The following is a 21550-nucleotide window of genomic DNA, read 5'->3' as shown; positions in this document are numbered from 1 at the left end:
TGTCGTGGAGCGGTGGAGGGCCTCCGGTTTCCTTTTAATGCGCGACCAGGTCGACAGGGGTTTCTCTTATTCCTTCGCTAGGGGGAGGGGTGCTACGGGCACGAGAAGAGTGGATCCGGTCTAAACTAGTTTGGTACAAAGCGCCGGCGTATTTAAATCAACACATGGCCTTGGTCAATAATACACCCACGGAGAGTGCTGCATCCAAAATTGCACATGTCATTTGAATATTGACACATGTGTAAGCTATGTTAATAAGCTGACCTACCATAGCCTACAGGACACTTTTGGGACAAACTTCAAACTGTCTAGCCGTTGTTGTGTGCCCCATCCGACGGGGCGGAGGGAGGATACGGGCAGGTGCCGGTGGCTCGCCGCAGTCTCAAATCGTCTGGTTCTCGGTGGGGGACCTGGTTATCAGGGCTCAAGCATCAGAACCCGTCAGAGGGGCGTGCTGCGTGGGTTAACGGTGGACAACACAGTGTTTGACAGGGTGCCACGGGAGAGGGGGAGAGAGATGGGGAGTGATAGAGAGAGGGCGGGTTAGGTGAGAGAACACTCCTACCGGCTCACCCGGCACTGCACTGCAGCAAAGCTGTCACTCGTGGCAACAGATCGCCCAGCCCCAAGCCTTGTCACCCCAAAGAGAGAGTATCGCGCTAGACATCCTGTAATCAGTGAACATGCGACATCCCTGCTCGGGGCTTCCTTTGCCCTGACGCAGTCCTCTAATCAACCACTTGCGTAGGTCATAGGTAAATTGAGAGCAGAATGAGCCGGCACAAGTCATCCATGAGGGGAGCGGTCCCAGCACAGAGTCTAGCCCAACCCCCCTCCCCACACACACAGAAACCACAGCAACCCCACCACGAGCCACCGTGCGCCCTACGTCCCCGTAGTTGCCACACCTCCCCCAACGCACACATGTGTGGAATTTCGCCGGCTGACTATAGGGGAACATGGTTTTTTTTTCAGAGAAAAAACGGCATAGCCTAGGTGAAAGAGAAAGGCACAGATGAAAAAAGAGAGACGTCAGGGTGTTTCTCTGTGGGTGCCTCTCCTCCTCTCTCTGTCACGTGGTGTGGGGTGCTGGCCAATCTGTACAATGCAGCATCCAGCCCAACCCCAGAATCTGAATGCGGCGCGCATGGCACATTTATATACGGCTTAAATTTCAGCAGCAAGTCTTGGTCGCGAGTAGAGCTCAGGGTTGCAGCAGAGCATCTGCCCTTCTCCCCCCTTTCCATAACAACAAAAAAGCATCCTCCATCTCCCTTTTGTTTCTTTTATTTCTCGCCGATCCAGATCATTTGAGGCCACTTGCATGCATTGTTCGTCTCCAAAAATGGTTTGCGAGACTAAAATAGTAGCGGATGAGCACGATGCCATACCCGGGACAAAAAAAGATTCTATCATTGTTTCCTCGTCACAAATGTGGACTTCCACGCCCGCGCCGGCTACCAGCGCGCTGGAGAGCAAGGAGCCGCGGGGAGACGCGGTCTTCATTCGGGAGTTCGAGCGTACCGACCACAGTGAAGTGAGGCGCATCTTCTGCGAGGGTATCATGGAGCGGATCCCGAATACGGCCTTTCGCGGGCTACGGCACCAGAATCAGACCCAGTTTCTCTACGCGATGCTTACACGTAAGTCAGACTGCACTAGGCCGGGCTGGCCTAACCTCTTCGGTACTGGTCAGTTTGTAGTGGAAACAGACTCCTCTCAGTCAGTCAGTCAGTCAGTTTATTCTCATTACGATAAATCGTCATTAACATGTAAATGAGGTGTAGAACCAATGCATGTGGTTTTTTTTTGTCGCAGCATCTGCGTCTGCACCCGTTAAGCAGTTCGCACAGGCAAGCAGCCGGTCCGGTGACTGACTGAATTGTCATGGTTGCATTGTGGGGTTAGACCTGTCGCTTGTGCCAGCATCAAGCTCCCGTGCTGAGTTGTGGTCAAAAACCGTGACCCTACGCATGGGATATAGCCAGTTTTGCCGGTAGGCCGGCAGTGTGCGTGTGTGTTTGGCTGTGCCGGTAAATGCTTGCGTAGACTGCCGTCTTGACTCAAGCAAGAATGAATGAACATTGGTATGTGTGTGAAGAGAGGGGGTTGAAACCAGCTCCCTCCCCCATATATGTGCGTGTGCTCTAAAAACACCAAATTCTTCCGTCTCTTTTTGTATGTCTTTTACAAGAGAGAGAGAGACTAAAAGAGAAAGGAGAGACCGCTGCACACTGGAAATAACCATGGTACAGATCCACATCTTGTCTGAAAGAGAACGTAGACCAGTTCGTAAACCTCGGCTTTGTTTGAGTTGAGAGAAACCTCCCTCCCCTTATAGTGCACACTAGGCGCTCAATTAACTCCCACGAAGGGTCGTCGGCACGTCATACCCTAATCTGTCTTGGTTCTGGGTTCAACCTGCATATCCGCCCCGACTTATTACTTTAACAGTACGGGCATCCCAAGACGTAGGTTACTTTAACCATCATATGATGCCTCCAGTGGGTGATCCAGACACCTTGCACAGCCCTCTAGCAACTTAGAGCCAGGGATGTATCATCAAAGATGAACTAATCGCTTTTAAAACGCTCGCAGACTACACAGTTGTGAGGTTGATTTCACTCCGTGAGTGGTGAGTGATTTTATGGGCTGTGTTTACAATGCACATGCCACACCGTGGTGCAGCGGACTGCGAAAATTGCATGCCATGGAAACCTTAGAATGCTGCCTTTCGCTCTGACACGATTCTCTGGAGCGCCCCCGTGTGTTTAAACAGAGTGAAAACAGCTCATGTAGGCAGTAAAGGAATCTCATCCCCTCAACCTGCCCTGTTGCGCCACGCTCCAAACTTCATCAGCCCGTTGTCCAGTAAATGCCGTGTTTGTCCTCAGGGAACTGCTATATGTGTCTTGTTTTCTAACTACGTTTTCTTTTTCCCATCTCATGAAATGTCCTCACAGGTTTTAAATACAACTAGTAAGTGTTTGTGCCTAAATGTGCCCAAGTATAGAAAAAAAAGAAAAAAATACTGTGATAATAATAATAATGCCCCTCCCTCCCCGAAATAAAGGTATGGTTTCTCTTTCCTGACAGGTGTCGCTCACCTCTCTCCCTTGTCTCCTCAGTCATGTGCTACATGGTGACCAATTCCCTCGCGCTGACCTGCTGTACCCCCTTCCTCCTGATGGGGGCGCGCTACTACTACAGCCGCAAGGTCATCCTTGGCTACCTGGACTGCGCGCTGCACACCGACATGGCGGACCTCGAGGCCTACTACATGAAGCCTGCAGGTGAGCGGGGCAGACTCAAAGGGTGGTCAGGGTCAGTGGGTGGGGGTCAGAGGTCATCAGACATTAGGATAGGTGGGTGCCAAACTCTGTTTATACAATGATAGCCCACCGATACTGTAGGAGAATACAGTGCGTGCAGTTGTGAACCAAGGGGTGAGTATATAAGAGGGGGAGAAGGGGTGGTGGGGGGTGGTAGGGGGCGGTATAAGAATCAGTGTTCACTGTGTATTTGTCTATTACAGGACAGGGGCACAAAGATAAGGATCAACAGACATAAGTGTTGGGAATGACAGGGATATGAGGATATGGGTCAGTGGTAAAAACATCAGTAGCAGAAGGGACAAAAAAGTGTCAGAGGAGAGTGCTGAAGCGTTGAAAGCCAAAAGGTGAGCAGGTGAAAGGTAAATGAGAGGAGAGCCAAGAATGAGAGTCAGGTTGGGTCAGGTTGGCAGTCAATGCCTGAAGGTGCAGTGGGTGAGAGTGCAAAGGTCAGACTGACCTTTCAGGACTGTGCTGAAAGTGAGAGGTAGAAAGGGTTGTAAGTCAGATGTGAGGACTTGTAGAGGTTGAGACTGAGACTGAAGTTAGTTTGACCATTGACTTGGATATTTATATGTATACTGCAGCATATATAGATATAAAACAAATCTCAGAGGAGAACTGAGTATCATAAAGATGACATATTAGCAGAACAGTAGAATACACGTTGCCATGACTACCAATTATGACAACACAATGGCCCCCTGACTGTGACATCACAGTGACTCCTGATTACTGCTGCCATAATTCCGAGAGGGCAGCAAGAATATGCATAAAGCCACAGAACACAAACAATAAACTGATATGAACAAACAAACAAACAAACAAACAAATGAGTCACATTCCCAAAATGTATATACAGCTGCCCAAAAAGGCCAGTTTTAGTAAAATGACGTTGAACTGGAGACAAAGCGGAAATGGAGGTAAATGAGGAGAAAGCGTGTGGGTTTATGATGCTGCCACACAGTCCAAAACAGTCCCACATACACCATAAAGCTTGCTTTCATACTACGTCTATTACTAGCTTTGCACTCATATTCTTATTTTTAGGACATTTCTACTCCAGCTCATAGTAACAGTTAGAAACTCTTCAGTCTGCTCAAGAGGAAATGAGTTGTAATTCCACTTCAGGCTAAAAATATTGCATTTCAACAGCTGCTTAAGCCTAGAGGTTATTTGTCCGGGGGGCATGTGTGTGTGTGTGTGTGTGTGTGTGTGTGTTTTATTAGGGCTCTACAAGGGCCTGTGTTTGTTAAGCCCTTTGCTGATTGATGACCGCTGCCAGGGGATATCTGACGTACACACACACGAACACCCACGAACACCCACGTGCACACACACACTTACGCGCGCGCACACACACACACACACACACACACACTTACGTGCGCACACACACACACACACACACACACACACACACACACACACACACACACACACACACACACACACACACACACACACACACACTTACGCACACACACACTTACGCACGCACACGGGCACACACACACACACACACTTCCATCAATGTGTTCACTACCCCTGTCTGGGTATAACTCTTCAAAAGCCTGTGTTGCCCTTGACTAGCAATGATTACACTCCCACTTAAACACACACTCACCAACAACCCAACAACAACAAAAACAACAACAACAAAGAAAAGAGAGAGAGGGAGAGAGAGATGGATTTGTACATTGTATGAGTGTTGTGAGGCTGCAATAGAGTGTGTAAAATGTGTGTGTGTGTGTGTCTGTCTTTCTGTCTGTGTGGATTACATTGGGGTGAATACACTCTGTGTGTGCATGAAGGGACGTTTTGTGAGTGTGTGTGTGTAAGAGAGCGAGAGAGAAAGAGAGGGGTCTATAGTGTCTGTTTCACAGTCACTATAGTCGTCCGGTCATCTAACGCTTAACACTAATGCCTATAGAGAGGGGAGCCACAGCTGTGTGTGTGTGTATGTGTGTGTGTGTGTGTGTGTGTGTGTGTCAGTCACCAGCCAGCCCTGTCTGCCCCCACTTACAAGTGCACAGTTGGATGGATCAATACACTCATTTCCATCCTGTGTGTGTATAGAGTGTTTGCCTCCGTGTGTTTCAATGACCGAGGCAGCTGTCAATCTATAGACCATCTGTCCACTATCTCTCAGACTGCAGAGGACGTGTGTGTGTGTGTGTGTGTGTGTGTGTGTGTGTGACATAGAAGTAGAGAGAGAGCCTGAGAAGTAGAAATCCGTTAGTCTGTGTGTGCCTCTGTAAGTTTGGTTATAGAAAAGTGTGTGTGTGAGTGTGTGTGTGTGTGTGAGTGAGATAGGGTGTGTGTGTGTGTGAGTGAGATAGGGTTTGTGTGTGTGTATGTGAGTGTGAGTGAGATAGGGTGTGTGTGACTGTGACTGTGTATGTGAGTGTGAGTGAGATAGGGTGTGTGTGAGTGTGTGTGAGTGTGTGTGTGTGTGAGTGTGAGTGAGATAGGGTGTGTGTGAGTGTGTATGTGAGTGTGAGTGAGATAGGGTGTGTGTGAGTGTGTGTGTGTGTGAGTGTGTGTGTGTGTGTGTGAGTGTGAGTGAGATAGGGTGTGTGTGAGTGTGTATAGGAGTGTGTGTGTGTGTGAGTGTGAGTGAGATAGGGTGTGTGTGAGTGTGAGTTTAATCGAGGCTGCGCCCCAGGACATCACTGATACCTCCAACCAGTCAATACTGTGAGCTCCATCAGTTCGTCAATAAACAGTCACTGGCCTCATAGCATCTTTCCTTCTCTCTCTCTCTATTTCTATTTCTTTTTCTCTCTCTCTCTCTCTCTCTCTCTCTCTCTCTCTCACACACACACACACACACACACACACACACACACACACACACAGAGAGACACACACACATACACACACGCTGACAAGACAGTGACACACACACACACACACACAGATTGCAGATCAATGCAGTAAATGTCTCTAATTTAAGCACATATCTATTTATAATTGACAGACTGTAGTCTGTTCAGAGGCATCGACAGGCCAGAGAGAACAATGAAAGAGGTAATGCGATAAAATGGGCTTTGGTAACATCTGCTGTGTCATATAAATCGATAAACAGATAGGATAAAATAAAAACCTCAAGGCATTTAGTAGAAGGTCCTTTCTATCAGATAAACAGTTGGGGGGGGGGGGGGGGGGCACTTGACAGAGTTTCAGGAAGTCCAGTATGAACAAAGTATTCATGTAAATTCATGTGTGTCGTGCGCTAAAGACAAGGTTAAGCAGAGTTTAGTGTGTCTCTGTGCTACTTATTCGTCCTGTTGGGAAACCATTTCCAAACTGTGCATGTCTCCTTTTATGCCTGCAGCTCAACGGCTACCCCCGTAGTTGTGTTTGCAGGTCACTGTCTACTTAAAGTGAGTAGATACAACTACTGTACATGGTGTGACATTAGAAAGGTGTGTGTTGTCTCTGTGTGTGTGTGTCAGTGTGTGTGTGTGTGTGTGTGTTTGTGTGTGTGTGTGTGAGTGTGTTAGTGTGTGTGTATGTGTGTGTGTGTGTGTGTGTGTGTGTGTGTGTGTGTCTGTGTCAGTGTGTGTGTGTGTGTGAGTGTGTCAGTGTGTGTGTGTGTGTGTGTGTGTGTGTGAGTGTGTCAGTGTGTGTGTCTGTGTGTGTGTGTCAGTGTGTGTGTGTGTGTGTGTTGGAGAAGGAAGATATTTCTGTCTCAGGTAATGGGGAGAATGAATAAGTACTGGGTTAGGATATGGGGGATGGTTTGTTGCCTCCCCTCATTGTGTCATGCAGTGGTAGCAGGACACAAAGGGCTCCCAAGGGGGTCTCCATTTCTCTTCTCCCTTCTCCCGCTCTCTTTCTCCACTCCCCTCTTTCTCTCTACTTACTTATTCTCTCTCTCTCTCTCTCTCTCTCTCTCTCTTTCTCTCTACTGACTCTCAATCTCTCTCTCTCCCTCCATCTCTCTCTTTCTCCACTCCCCTCTCTCTCTCTCTATTTTATGGGTTATCTGCTTCTCTCAGCTTTTTCAGCATCTACTTTTACACCAGCGCACCACCCCCTCCCCACTCAGACAAAGCCAGAATCATCTACATAGACTCACTGGACAACATAGAAGACAAGTACGCACACAAGTACGCACACACAAGGAGGCAGAGCGAGCTGGGGGGAGGGAGGCTGGGTTTCAGGGTTGCTCACCTCCAGATTAGGAGCAGCTCTCTGGCCCTGACAGGTCACGACCCTGACTGCATCAGCCACTTAATCACACAGGAGGCACTCAGCCCCCTCCCTCTCACACATACACACGCACGTGTACACTGACTCACTCACACACACCGTCTGTCTCTTTGTCTCTCTCACACACACACACACACACACACACACACACACACACACACACACACACACACACACTTATTCACAAACAGACTCACACAGAAGGTTATCTGCTTGAGGCTGCTCTTGTGTTAGTGCCTCTGTGTTGAATCACAGAGCTTCTTTCTGCTGTAAAACTGCTCTCCAACAGAGACAGGAAGCAAATTAAATGTGTGTGTGTGAGTGTGAGTGTGTGTGCGGTGTGTGTGTGTGTGTGAGTGAGTGTGAGTGTGTGTAGAGGGTGGAAAACCACATGCTGAGTTCAGTGTGCTAGTGGTGATAACTGGTATGCTAGTGTAAGATCTCTTTGTGTCTGTAGGCATATGAGTGAGCGTGACTGTGGTCAAAGGGAGGCAAGTTTGTAGGCATGTGTAGGCACGTAACACTGCAGTCAAAGGTGTGTGTGTGCGTGTGTGTGTATGTACTGTATATGTGAGTGTGTATGTGTGAGTGTGTGTGTCAGTGTGTGTGTGTGTGTGTGTGTGTACTGTATGTGTGAGTGTGTATGTGTGAGTGTGTGTGTCAGTGTGTGTGTGTGTGTGTGTACTGTATGTGTGAGTGTGTATGTGTGAGTGTGTGTGTATGTGTGAGTGTGTGTGTCAGTGTGTGTGTGTGTGTCAGTGTGTGTGTGTGTGTGATGCACGTAACACTGCAGTCAAAGAAGTGGGTGGGTGTGCCCCCATACAATACAAGGGGTGTGTTTATGATCCTTAGCACGACCATGTGACCAGGGGGAATGAGGCTGGAGTGTGTGTGTGTGTGAGGGAGAGATGCATGTACGTGTGAATGTACGTGGGAGATAATATGTATTTGTCTGACATTTGTATGTTTGTGAGATAGACCAACACCACATAACCTCGCTATGTTGATCTTAATGTGTATGGAAAAGTGTGTGTGTGTGTGTGTGTGTGTTTGAAGGGAGGGCTTGCATGCATAATGTCTTTGGGCATGGCTTTGATGTAAGTGTGTGTGGTGTATACTTGGGGGCATTTGTGTTGTGTAAGTATTTGTGTATATGTCTATGTATGTATGGCATATGTTTATGTATGTGTGTGATTGTGTGTGTGTGTGTGTGTGTGTCAGTCACATGTTTGTCCGTGTGCATATGTGTGTGTGTGTTGTATGTCAGTCACATGTTTGGCCGTGTGCATGTGTGTGTGTGTGTTGTATGTTTGGGCGTGGCTGCAGTGATGGAGAGCATGAAAAGTGCTGACTCGGGGCAGCTCTGACAGCAGGTCCTCGCAAGCTCTCTGCTTCCCAGGGAGGGTCAGGGCAGCCTTGGATAAGTGTGTGTGTGTGTGTGTGTGTGTGTGTGTGTGTGTGTGTGTGTGTGTGTGTGTGTGTGAGACAGACAGAGAGAAAGACAGACAGACAGACAGAACACACACACACACACACACACACGCACACTCCCTGCAAGCTCTCTGCTCCCTAGGGAGGGTCAATGGAGGAGATGGGCAATGCAGATATCCCAGCATCCTTTGCTGTCCTGTCACTTACACACACTCACACTCACACATTCACTCAGCATGTTTCACACACACACACACACACACACACACACACACACACACACACACACACACACACACACACACACACACACACACACACATTCACTTGGCATGTTTCAGGAAGCACTTGAGGGGAAATTTGATCTTCAGCATTGATTAAATACCCGTCCGATCTGATCACATCTAGCTCATGATGGATAAGTTGATCTGATCACATCTCGCTCATGATGGATAAGTTTCCCTCTCTCTCACACACGTATAAGAGGCTACACACCATATACACACATACACAAAGTTATCTCAAAGTTAAGATCAAAGTAATGATGGCACTTAAAAATGCTTAAGAGAATAGACACATAGACACACACACACACAGGCACTGAGACTCTGAGACAAATGCTTATGAGCTTAAGTGACTGAGGGTGTTGAGGATGATCTTGTTTGGATTAGCCTCACGTATTAAACACATACACACACTCTCTCTCTCAAACACACACGAACACACACTTTCTCTTTCTCAAACACACACACACACACACTCTCTCTCTCTTTCTCAAACACACACACCGCCACATAATGACTCACTTTGACAACAAATGAGATGCTGGCAATTAGGCAATCATTTTTTGTATTAATACAGATTAGATTACCAACCCACCCACCCCCGCCCACACACACACACACATTGTTCTGTCTCTTCACCACTCTCTCTCACCCCTTCATTGCTAAAATAGATGAGCTCATCTTTCACCCTGTTATTTTGTTCAATCAAAAAAAGTCTTCTTTCCCACCACTCCCTCTTGGGCACTGTAGCCTGGCCTAGGACAGTGTGTATTTGTGTTTTTTGGGAGGCACTTGGCGCAGTGTGTCTCCAGACACTTGTCAAGTCTCACCTTCTGTCTCTCCTTGCTGAGCTGATGGGCTGGCGGGCACACACACACACACACACACACACACACACACACACAGCCACATCCTTTGCATTGAGATGACATTCACTTGTAATTACCACGTGTGTGTGTGTGTGTGTGTGTGTGTGTGTGTGTGTGCGCCTGACTAATCCTGCAGGTTTAAGCACTGCAGCACTGAACAGAGTTAGCAAGAGCAAGTGGGGCAGGTTTACCAATGTCCACACACACACACAAACACACACAGTCTTAATTTTTGGCACAGGTCAAGGGCAAAGACAGATGGAGGTGTGTGCGTGTTTGTGAGAGAGAGAGAGAGAGAGAGAAAGAGAGAAAGCGAGAGAGAAAGAGAGAGAGAGCACCTGATGCTGCCTCCCCTAGAGAAGGAGAGCATGCGTTGTCTCGCTGTCCTTCATTTTAATAGTCCGAGGGTGCGCTCACTGTGGTCAACAGCTAGTCCTTAGGAGCCTAAATATGCTGGCGAATGCCAGTGGAGTTAAAGACATTGGAGCCCAGTAGCAGGAAGCCAGTGTCAGTTTCAGGATAAGCCCTTCTGCCCTCTGTGATCCGGTTTGAGTGTCAGCCTCAACGTGCAGTGGATCGAGACACTCCTCACATTTCTGTGAAACCCAGACCAAAGAGAACATCGCTCTCACATACACACACATATGAACACACACACACACTGTGAGTGACTCAAGTTCAAATCTGCCCTTAATCAGTCAAATCTGCCACCAAATGCCAACATCACTGGATTACACTCGGCCTCATGGGTCCTACAACAAAACAAACATTCTCTCTTCCCCTCACTCACTCCTCTCTCTCTCACCCACCCATCCCCTCTCTCTCTCACCCATCCATCCCCTCTCTCTCTCACTCACACACCCATCCCCTCTCTCTCTCACTCACCCATCCATCCCCTCTCTCTCTCGCTCTTTCTCTCTCTCTCCCACCCATCCCCTCTCGCTCTCCCTCCCTCATCCATCCCCTCTCTCTCTCTCCATCACCCACCCATCCCCACTCTCTCTCTTCCTCCCTCTCTCTGTCATTCCATCAAGCGTGCTGCGATCACAGTATGGTGATGTGGTGTTTGTTTTGTTACGCGTCGCACAGAACAGGGGCTTAATCCCCTAATCCCGTAGACACAGGGGTCATAATCTACAGCTGCGCTGACGCAATGCCCCCGTGCCCCCGTGCCTCATCTCAGGAGTCACGGCTACGCATTGGGACCCCGACACCCTCCCTTCTCCCCACCCCTCACCCCCTAAACAGATGTGACACTCAGGGGGCTTCTGTGATGGATCTTGGCGTGACCAAAAAGTGTGCGTGCGATCCCCTGCTCTTTTTGTTCTTCGTTCTAAGAAAGCCAAATGTAGAAAGGCACAGTATTTGTTTATCATTTTATCTCCTTTCAGTTGAATTGGTCTTAGAAATAGATAGAAAAAAGGAAGAGGTGGTTTTGAAGAATAGGTTTTCCCTGTAGTTTGTAGATTATGATAATTCTGCATGAATCTTAACCTCCAGACAATCCCTGATCCTTTGCCTTAATGAAAAGAAGATGCAATGGGGGGTGGGGGGGGGGTGGGTGCTGAGCAGGTTATGAGTCAGGGTGCACACACACACACTTTTGTTCAGACTAAGGTGCTTGGAGGCCAGCAGTGTTATTGATCCAGCAATTGACTACACTGCGGGGAGCTGACACAGACGTTAGGGATTACAGCTATGTGTGTGTGTGTGTGTGTGTGTCAGAATGTGAGTGAGAGAGTGTGAGCTGACACAGCTCTTTCATATTGCGGCTTGGTGTGTGTGTGTGTGTGTGTATTCGAGCAACACTGAGAGCTGACACAGCCATTTGGGGTTATGCAACAGGCACACACCATCTCATTTGTGGCTGTGCTAATGTAACTGTGCATGCACATGTGTGTGTGTGTGTGTGTGTGTGAGTATGTCTATGTGTCTAACAACAGAGCACATTTGTATTGACACTCACCTCTCATGCTGCCTGCTTGGTGTCTGATGCAAATCAGATAGGCAGTTTTCTCTATCTGTGCTCACTCACTCACTCTCTTTCACTCTGGCTTACTGTTAGGAAGTCTGATCATTTCATTGCAGGCATTTGAGCAGCACTCTTCATCTCTCATAGACACAGACCCACACAATCATTAAACTCATCCTTCACATAATGTCAGCCAATACTGCAGTTTGCCACCAAACTGCTACTCGTTATCAGGACTCTCTCTCACACACACACACACACCTGTCACATTCTTTCTTTGTTTCTTAATCAAGTGCACACAATGCATCGCTGACAATCATGTGCATTAGAGTTACCAAGGCAACCCAGGTGGCTAGTTTACACCAGTCAGCAAGAGATGTAGTGAGAAAGCCAGAGCACCATCTTTGGCAGAGTGTTACCATGGAAACTGTATTTATAGTAGAGCAATCTAACCGAAGTGTGCATGCATAACAGACCGAGGGAAATTAACATATTAGCCCTATTCCTCAAAAGTGAAAATATGACAGGATATTTGAATACGATATTTGAATACGTGAAACTTTTGACCTTTAATGATCTCTGCGTTATGGTTTCTCTGATACCTAACTGTAACTAACTATAAACCTCAACAATATCTTACTATTAATTATTAACTAAATAATAAAAACAATCATTCAAATTTGAAGGGGGCTTAATGTGGACTATACATAGTGAAGTGGAAATTATTAGCATAACCATAGTAATTGAGAGTGCAGCTGTGATTTTAGTATCACCATGGCATTTGTGAGCATAACCACTGTAAGTGAGTGTAACTGTCGTCATAGAATAACCTTGGAATTGGGCATGTTTGTGTGTCTCTCTCTTATTACCAGCATAACTACAGTAATTAAAATTCTAACTGTGTAGCCTTATTGTTAGCATAACCACTGTGACTGAGTATGAGTATACTGATGATGGTGATAACCGTGTTATTGGCCATGTTTGCATGCCGCTCTCTCCCCAGGCTCTTGCTTCTGGGTGGCCATGCTGGAGGGGCGCATAGTGGGCATCGTGGCAGCGCAGGCCCATGAAGACGACAACTCGCTGGAGCTGCGCCGCATGTCCGTGGACTCGCGCTACCGCGGCAAGGGCATCGCCAAAGTACTGGGCCGCCGCGTGCTGGAGTTCGCCATGCTTAACAACTTCTCGGCTGTTGTCCTGGGTACCACCGCCGTCAAGATGGCGGCGCACAAGCTATACGAGTCACTAGGCTTCCGGCATGCCGGCGAGAGCCAGGACCACACGCTTCCCGGCACGCCGCGCTCCACACTCCAGAGTCTCTTCTTCCAGATCCGTTACCACCGTTACCGGCTGCAGCTCCACGAAGAGTGAGATGGAAAGAGAGAGAGAGAGAGAGATAGCAGAGAGGAGATATGAGACAGAGGGTCAGAAAGAGAGGGGAGGAAAGAGAGAGAAAAGGATAGTACAAGTCTTCAGGCAACGATCTTTGGCTACCCCTCCACCAGAAACCCTCTTTTTTCCCCAGATCATTTCTTTTAATTTTATATTTGAAAAGAAAAAAATAGCATTGTGAGTATTCAGGCAACAAGCAGTAGTACTTCTGTACATTTAGATCACTTGATGTTATATTTTTTCTTTCTCTTTGTTTTTGTATATTTTGGTTTTCTTCTGTGGAACAAATGGGACCCTTTTCCTTTTAATTGCACTTGTGTTTTTTCCCTTCCTCCTTCCGCCATTCGATCCCCCAGCCATTCATCCAAGCTTCACCCCTCATTTGGATCATCAGCATTCCACCCAACCACTCACTTCCTCTTGTGGAAGATTCCAACTCCCGACAGAAAAAGCCTTGCACGCGGCCCACCCATCCTATCTGTCGGCCATTTTCTTTTGGCTGTTAGAGAGTGGGCAGACCACCACCACCACTCCTGTGGCATTCCATCACCATGGCGAACATTCTTGAGCAGTCAGGGGACAGTTGGTTGCCCCTGCAGCCACGAATGGGGGCCGTGACTGAAGCACAGCAAGTCATTCATAAATGTGTGTGTGTGTGTGTAAAAGGTGAGCGTGTATGTGTGAGGAAGAGGGACGAAGGTAAAGTTAGGAGTGTAAAGCGTTTGTGTTCCAGAACTCTTCCTTCTCGTCCAGAGGCTCTTCCTGCCACTCGGCAGGTCACATCTTTTTGAAAGGCTCGCGTTTTTTTAAACCTCCATTCCTCTCCCATATTACAGTTTTCATTCATCCTTTAACCCCCCACCTTCCCCTGTCCATCTTACGCCCCGGTGTATTCTAATTTTATGTGTATGTGTTAATGTGTAGCAAAATAATCGAAACACCTCCCAATTCCCCTCACAGAATAAGAATGTTGAGAGCTTAGCGGAGCTAGCAGCTGGTATATCACACTCAGTCTCCTCTACTCTCTAACTGTTATGCAGCAGTGGAAGATGCACCTGTATCTAAGAGATGTGTAAGAGTAAGGACTATCTCAATACTAATCTCAGCATTTCTGTCTGTGTTCTCCATCCCAGGCACAGTCACATGTCCTGTGGAGACAGTTAAAAGCAGAGCAAACACCTACAATCAACTGTGGGCGATCAGTTGATTGGGCGGAAAGGGCTTGATATGTGGCCTATCTGTGTTCTCTTTTTAATAGAAACTGTTCGATATCTTTCCGGTCAAGCCAAGTCAAATTTCGACATACACTCTGCTCTTAGAGAGAGAGGAAACATAAATATTTTTCTCCCATACACACATGCACACACATATTCAACAGAAAATGTGTGATTCAAATGAAGAGCTAAACTCATAACTGCAGCCATCTGTATAATTAGAGGTTAGGTGAATTTTTATGACTCGTTTTGATAATTTTGTTTTATGGAAATTTTTCGAAATTTGTAACTGCATTAATATAGGAGAACGCTGATTTCCTGATTGATATTGCTAAATTTAAAAGCAATATGTTTAAAACTAAACTATATACACTTAAAATATTTCACACAAAGTATTTGAAAATGACAAAAAGTTAGCTATTGAAAAAAAGGCTTGGACAGAAAAGTATTAAGAATATTTGTGTCTTGAAAGGCATCTGAGCACAAAATTTGTGAGTAATTTGGATATATGACAAATTATACTTAATATATATACACAATATACCAATATTTATATCCATATATGAATATACATGTATGTGTATGCTGTGAAAATGCATATCGCCATAATGTCTCTCCATATCCAAACAGAACCAGCAATGGGAGAGATTCAACACAAGCCTCATTTGTGACATACTCTTGTACAAAGTTACTAAACCTGAAATGTGATAATTAATAAGAAATAATAATAAAAAAGAACTAAAAAAAACTTTGCGTAGAAGTACAAAAAGTGGTAGTGCAAGAAAACTACATGACCCTGCAGACCTTCCCTGACTTGACTTCTGTCCACCCCCCCTCCTCCTCCTTTAATCCGCCCCCCATTCCATGAATCTGACTGCAACCCTGAGCTAGAAATTCAGACTCCCCACCTTTGCCCCCACCCCCCATACCTGCATGCCCCCCCATCCAGCCTTGCTGTGCTGCTTCTATTCACCTGAGCTCGTTGCCCACCCCCATTGTGTTCTCTCTGTGATGTCATCGCCGCAGTGTAAGCACTGTGGCCCAATCATGTAACCACAAAGGGACCGGGGGGCGGGGCTTGTGTGTGGGATTTTGGGGTGGAGCCTGACCTAGGGAGGGGCTAAGAAAAAGAGGGGACAGGAAACACACGTTGCTGATCTGCCACGATGACATCACGGCCAGCAAGAGTAGAATGTGAAAAAAAGCAATGCAAGTGTTTTTGGCATGTGTCTGTGCCTTGTGTGTACACTGCCTGCCCTGATGACGAAAATTAACCAATGTCTAAAAAAAGAGGAAAAACAACATGAAAAGCTTTTTTCTTATCTGAGCATATAAACAAACGTGTGTGTTTATTTTTTGAGAAAAAAAAAATTACTGTTACTGTAAATTACTGCATGAGAACACGTCTTTGAGAAGTGAATAAGGAAGACTACCAACCCTAGCTCACGAGAAAGTCTTAACAGTGGAACGTTTTCTCTTTTTCTTTCGTGGTCATCTCAGTTTACTGTTGCTGTTTCAGGCCCTTAACAATGTAAGTGTGTGTGTGGGGGGCTTCACTCACGGAGTAAAAACATCCAGAGATCTTTGTTTCTTTTCCGCTAATCTCACTGTAGCATTTCATTTCTTCGTTTTGGTAAATCTGGCATTCAGCATTAGATCAGATTAAAACAGATTAATCTGATTTGAAGATGGCATAATGCGCACACACACGCGTAATCGCTTACATCACCCCTCAAAACAGAATTCCACAGAGTATGCCCTTAGCACTGGCTGGAATTAGAACTGGAATTCTCACCAGGTCCAGTAGAATGTGTAGTTACAAACTGAGCCATAGGTTTTGCCACTGGACTAAGAAAGCACCAACCCCCCTTAGAAAACCACTAGGGAAGAGTTCTTTACCACGACTCAAAACTATCCCCAAGGACATGCTCCTCAGATGTATCCTTTCCTCTTAAGTTAAGACATATCGCTGACACAGACAACTCCAATGGCACTGAATTGGGAGAGAAACAGAGAATCTTCTCACCTCCGATCTGCACAACTGTCAGTTCTGTATCAAAGAACCTTTTGGGGGTAGAGGCTACCTCAGAGGGTCGGCCCATGTGAATGTAGAAATTGAGAGTAGAACATGTTTAAGGGTCCTCGGGGGGGAAAACAGATGACAAACAAAGTGATGCCACTGGTTGTCATATTTGGATGTTATACATGCCTGCCTTGACTGCAAACCGTTGTCTGTCTCTTAAAAAATGGAATTTAAAGGGTAGAGATTTTTTTGTGGGAATCCCTGTGTTAGCAAGGGAGAGATGTCTGTACAGATGTGAAGTAATTCAGCAATGTCCTATGTTATGATCAGTACGAACACTAAACCCAACAGCCATGCCTACCCCACCAAAACTCAACAAAATGATGGCGAGGTAGCATTAGAATGAACACAGATTGGCTTGAGCTTCGTCACCTTTGAGCATGTCTAGTAACCCCCTTTTCAAAGGTTGCAGAGGAGAGAAGAGTAAATGAGAAGAAGGATAGCCTTCATGTAAATGTCGGTTGTGCACTAACCCCATATCAGCTTGTTTTTTTTTGTTTTCATTGAGTCAGTTCAGAGCAAAATGATGGGGAGTCGCACGGGTCAAGCCAGTTTGATAGGTGTCAGTGTTAAATGGAGCACTTTGATTAGCTGGGCCTCTTTGCTCTCAGAGAATGTAGGCGGGGCTGTTGCATGATCTTGGCAAGATGGAAGTCTGATCATCTGACGAAAAATTCTGTTTCATTCTTTCTGTCTCCCAGTGGCTCTGTTCATCTGGAGGCCCGAATGTTTTCTTTCCTCTCCGGCCTTTCTTTTATTTCCTGCTATCAATGAACTGATGAATGGAAATGCAACAAAAGGAAACACTTGAAAGAGCAGCTGAGAACTACCCCCTTCTTTTTGCGGAGCACATGAAAGAATGGCTATTGTGTGCAGCTGCTGTAGTCCTCCTGACTGAGAGAGAAGAGAGAAGGACAGACACTAAAATGGACCTCAGTAACGTGCTAGAGAAGATGGCTGCCACTGGAATGTTCCATTGTGAGAATGTGTGGGGGGTTTAAGAGGGGGAGGCCTCACTGCTGGTTCAGCAAGGCTGCCCTACGTTCCCCACCTCTGGGAACAACAGGATGGTACAACTGGACATGCCAAAATGTGAAACCTTTTCTCTCTGTATCTCCCTCTTTCTTTCTCTCTCTCCCTCCGTTTCTGACTTTCCAGATGGAAAGCACCCTTTCATCTACAGCTGCAGGTGCCAAGATTGCTGAAGCACTTGTAGCACAAAAAAACGTGTCTTCATAATGATTTTGCTTCATAGGTTATTTTTTAAAATGGTGACTGCTTTTTTGCTAATCTTGTACTATATGCATCTGTATGTAAATGAATGCTCATATATATTGTATTACGATGATTTGTGTATTTCATTTTTTGGTCTTTTTTTGAAGGATGTAATTTGCCAAAGGTGAGGGATATTTGCTGCATTTTCTTTTTCCACTGTTCTGTCTTACAAGTGTGCGAAGCGTTCACCTGCTCTTGTGCCCAGCCCACGTGCCATCTTCTCAAGCAATAAAAAGACCCACACCAACCAACCCTGAGGTTACAAAACACAAAAAAAACCCCAAATAAGTATGCTGCATCGTTGTTATATCCCATAATACTACACATGCCTGACAGTCGCTGTAATGCTATTATTGTTGGCATGGCAACATCACCATGGGCAAGTGAAGGCCTGATTGGTTGTAATTGTACAATGATCTTTTTCTTTTCTTTTGTATTATCATTGATTTTTTCCTAACTCTCTGACAACATACCCGATGTCTCTTTTTTTTGTTGTTTTGGGGATTCATTCTCCAGTTTAGTGTGTGTTGCACAGGCTGCCAGGCTCCTTGGCGAATAGACCTATCCTCCTTTAACTACAGGGAGGGGGTGGGGGTGTCTGAAAGCTGTCACCGTTCTGAGCTCTGACTGGTCAGTTTCATACAGCCCTCTTCCAAATCACTGGGAGTGGAGCATGACACAAAACTAATCTCACAGTATTGATCACTATGGATGAAATGCAAGTAAGACAATATTTTCCCTCTATGCTGCATCTCAATAGCTCACAAATACAAAGCTTTTATGATTTTTTGGCAAGAATTAAAACATATTACTTTTTTATTCACATTTTAATAAATGTAAAGTTGTAAAGTGTATTTTACTGTAAATAGCATCTGGGGGATATTTTATGGTCCTTTTATAACAGAAACTATATTGAGAAAAAAAATTAGCCTTATTTTAAAATGTTTACAAAGAAGGGAAAAGAAACAAACCACATTTAGCAGCTGCAGCTACTGGCAGACTTTTTGAGCCAGGTGAGGCTAACTGAATTTAAATCTGATCTGCTCAATCTGGTCACAGCTTTCAGGTCCCCAGTCTGTTCTCCAAGCTTCAGGCTCAGCACGGGCCTTCGTTAGCATAAATGCTAAGCGTCATCCAACTGAAAACAATGAGGGATGTTAGCGGCTATGCTAATGGCTATAAGGCCCCTGCTCTACCGTAGAGCCTATCGAAGGCTTCCCCCTAATCATCTCTGGGTTCTGACCTTGTGGCCTTCGTTGGTCACCAGGGAAACAAAAACCCATGAAAAAGCACATAGGGGAAAGGTATGCAGCCACACGAGGGGATGACAGATGTGTGAGTGTGTGTGTTTGTGTGACTGAGAGAGTGTGTGTGCGGGGATGGGATAATGACCCCCTCGTGTAGTTGCAGGGGGAGCTGGCTCTCTGAGGCGGTTGTTTGTATTTACAGGTGTAAAACATTCCCCCCCCCCGTTATTTCTACTTGTTTTCTCAATTACACTTTCTTTCTGGATGTTTCTTTGAGAACTGCTGTAATTTCAGATTAAAAACATTTCCTCCTTACCCTCTTTAGTTGAATGAACACACAGGAAACATTGTAAAGATGTAAAGAACAGATTTCCTGCATTATGAAAGAACTGGATGTACATATTGTATCAATTAAAACAACACATACAGCTTGAATGGTCTTCTGAAGTTATATATAAACCAAAAAAAAAGCATAGCTCCTACTGTCTCAGCCAAACATGCTGAGACACACAAAGTAATTTACACAAGAAAAAGGAGCTATGCACAAACACGCACACTTACCTCACTTAGCAGTATATCCAAAAGCATATAACCCAGGAGACACCATCCTCCTTAACACATCGCCATGGCGATGGAGTCCTTGATATCACTCTGTTGCCCTGACAACAAGAACCTCAATGACCTTTGGCTTCTGAGGGTTTCAATTACAAATCCCTAACAAACACACTCCTTTTCTTAGGCCCTCATCTCAGATGTGTGTTCTGACATGAGGGGGATGGGCCTTTGGGACTGATAGATACACACATGTCCCTAGAAAAGGGCCCCCTAATGGACCCCACCCCCACCCCTTTTTAAGAAAAGCATCATAAAAGTGCCATTAGTGAGAGTGTCTTAACAACTGATAATCTTTGCATCTTCTCTCTAAATATTTCACTAGTGGTGAGGTACAGATGTCAAACCATAAAACAGTGCAAATAACTTCAGCACCTCCATCCACTACCTGACAAGAACCAAACATAGATCACAATACAATCATCTGCAAGCTTCTGACAACAATTACTATTGTTATGGTAACAGTGAAAACAAACAGACTGCAGGAAGGAGAAACGTCAGTTATGTCGTTTCCAACAATGTGATTGGCTCTTTATAATACAGGGCTAGTTACAAATCCGCCATGTTTAGTGTCACAGAATCCCTCCTATTTCCTCTATTCATTTTCCCGTCAGTGATTTGTCTCCTCTGTTATAATGTCTCTGCCGTGACTAAGTTAGACTAACTAAAGACGCGTAAGCAAGACTGTTGCATAAACAAGCTCACAGCTGTCTTCAGTAAGAGAGACTAATTTACATTGTGTGAAAATTAAGACACTGTGCAAGTCTGAGCCAAATGGCCAACAGTGGAAGCTCTGCAGTGTTTGTTTTTTTTTGGCAGAAAATATCTGCATTTTGGAAGAATATAATATGTCAAAGTCCATTGTAATGAACAAATTCAGCCATTACAATGCAAATTAAAAAAGGCGTGGAACACAATAACCAAAAAAGTTAATGGTAGTCCGTCGGTGGACTAAACCATAAAGACGTACAGACACGATTAAAGAGCATTGTACTAGAGCCAAAAAAGAGATATATAAGCATAAAAATCCAGCCAAAGGAGGACGTCCAAGTAAATACATTGCCTACGTAAATACGGCCTGCTTCCCAGCTCCGCTTGGACAGAACAACACAAGCTTTGCTGGAGTTAAGATGGAGAGGTCCCAGGGACTGACTACCAAACAGCACACAGTGACAGTGAGTAAGCTCATAGTCACAGAGTTGTAACCACATCTTTCATAGAACAAATCGCATTACAAAGGACCAACAAATTAAGTTATTTTTTAACTGCACAATTGCAAGATGTTTTACAAGCTTCTGTTCTAACTCTGTTTACACAAAGACAATAGACTTAAAAGCTCTGAAATTCGGGTACAAAGGAGTCATACATTACAATTACAATAACCAATGGTCTGTAAAGAATTTCACAAAATAATGAACAAGTCCCGTGTGACAACCTTGACAGAGGAAAGATGTGGGACAGTCGAAACAGTGAGTGTCATGTATGTAACGACACTAAAATAGTGGATCTTGCAACATATTTTAAGACAAAAGACGGCTGGCTCAAATGAAGACAATCTGCATGGATGTTTAATCATGTCAGGATGTATGATTGTTATTGGCTGATTTTTTGTAAGAAA

At 45.5% G+C, this 21550-nt stretch overlaps 1 protein-coding gene across 1 annotated transcript; it reads left to right on the top strand.

Annotated features, from left to right (window-relative positions):
• The first annotated feature begins 261 nt into the window (after positions 1 to 261).
• nat8l (N-acetyltransferase 8-like) lies at positions 262 to 19755 on the top strand. The gene is made up of 3 exons (XM_012832460.3): positions 262 to 1643; positions 3129 to 3293; positions 13113 to 19755. Exons 1-3 carry the CDS (start codon positions 1325 to 1327, stop codon positions 13478 to 13480), a joined length of 852 nt encoding a protein of 283 aa, XP_012687914.1. The 5' UTR covers positions 262 to 1324; the 3' UTR covers positions 13481 to 19755.
• Positions 19756 to 21550: the final 1795 nt, after the last annotated feature.

Source organism: Clupea harengus, chromosome 18 (genome assembly GCF_900700415.2).
Source record: "Clupea harengus chromosome 18, Ch_v2.0.2, whole genome shotgun sequence".
NCBI lineage: Eukaryota > Metazoa > Chordata > Actinopteri > Clupeiformes > Clupeidae > Clupea > Clupea harengus.
The sequence above is the reverse complement of the archived record's forward strand: the minus strand, read 5'-3'. Positions and strand labels throughout refer to the sequence as shown.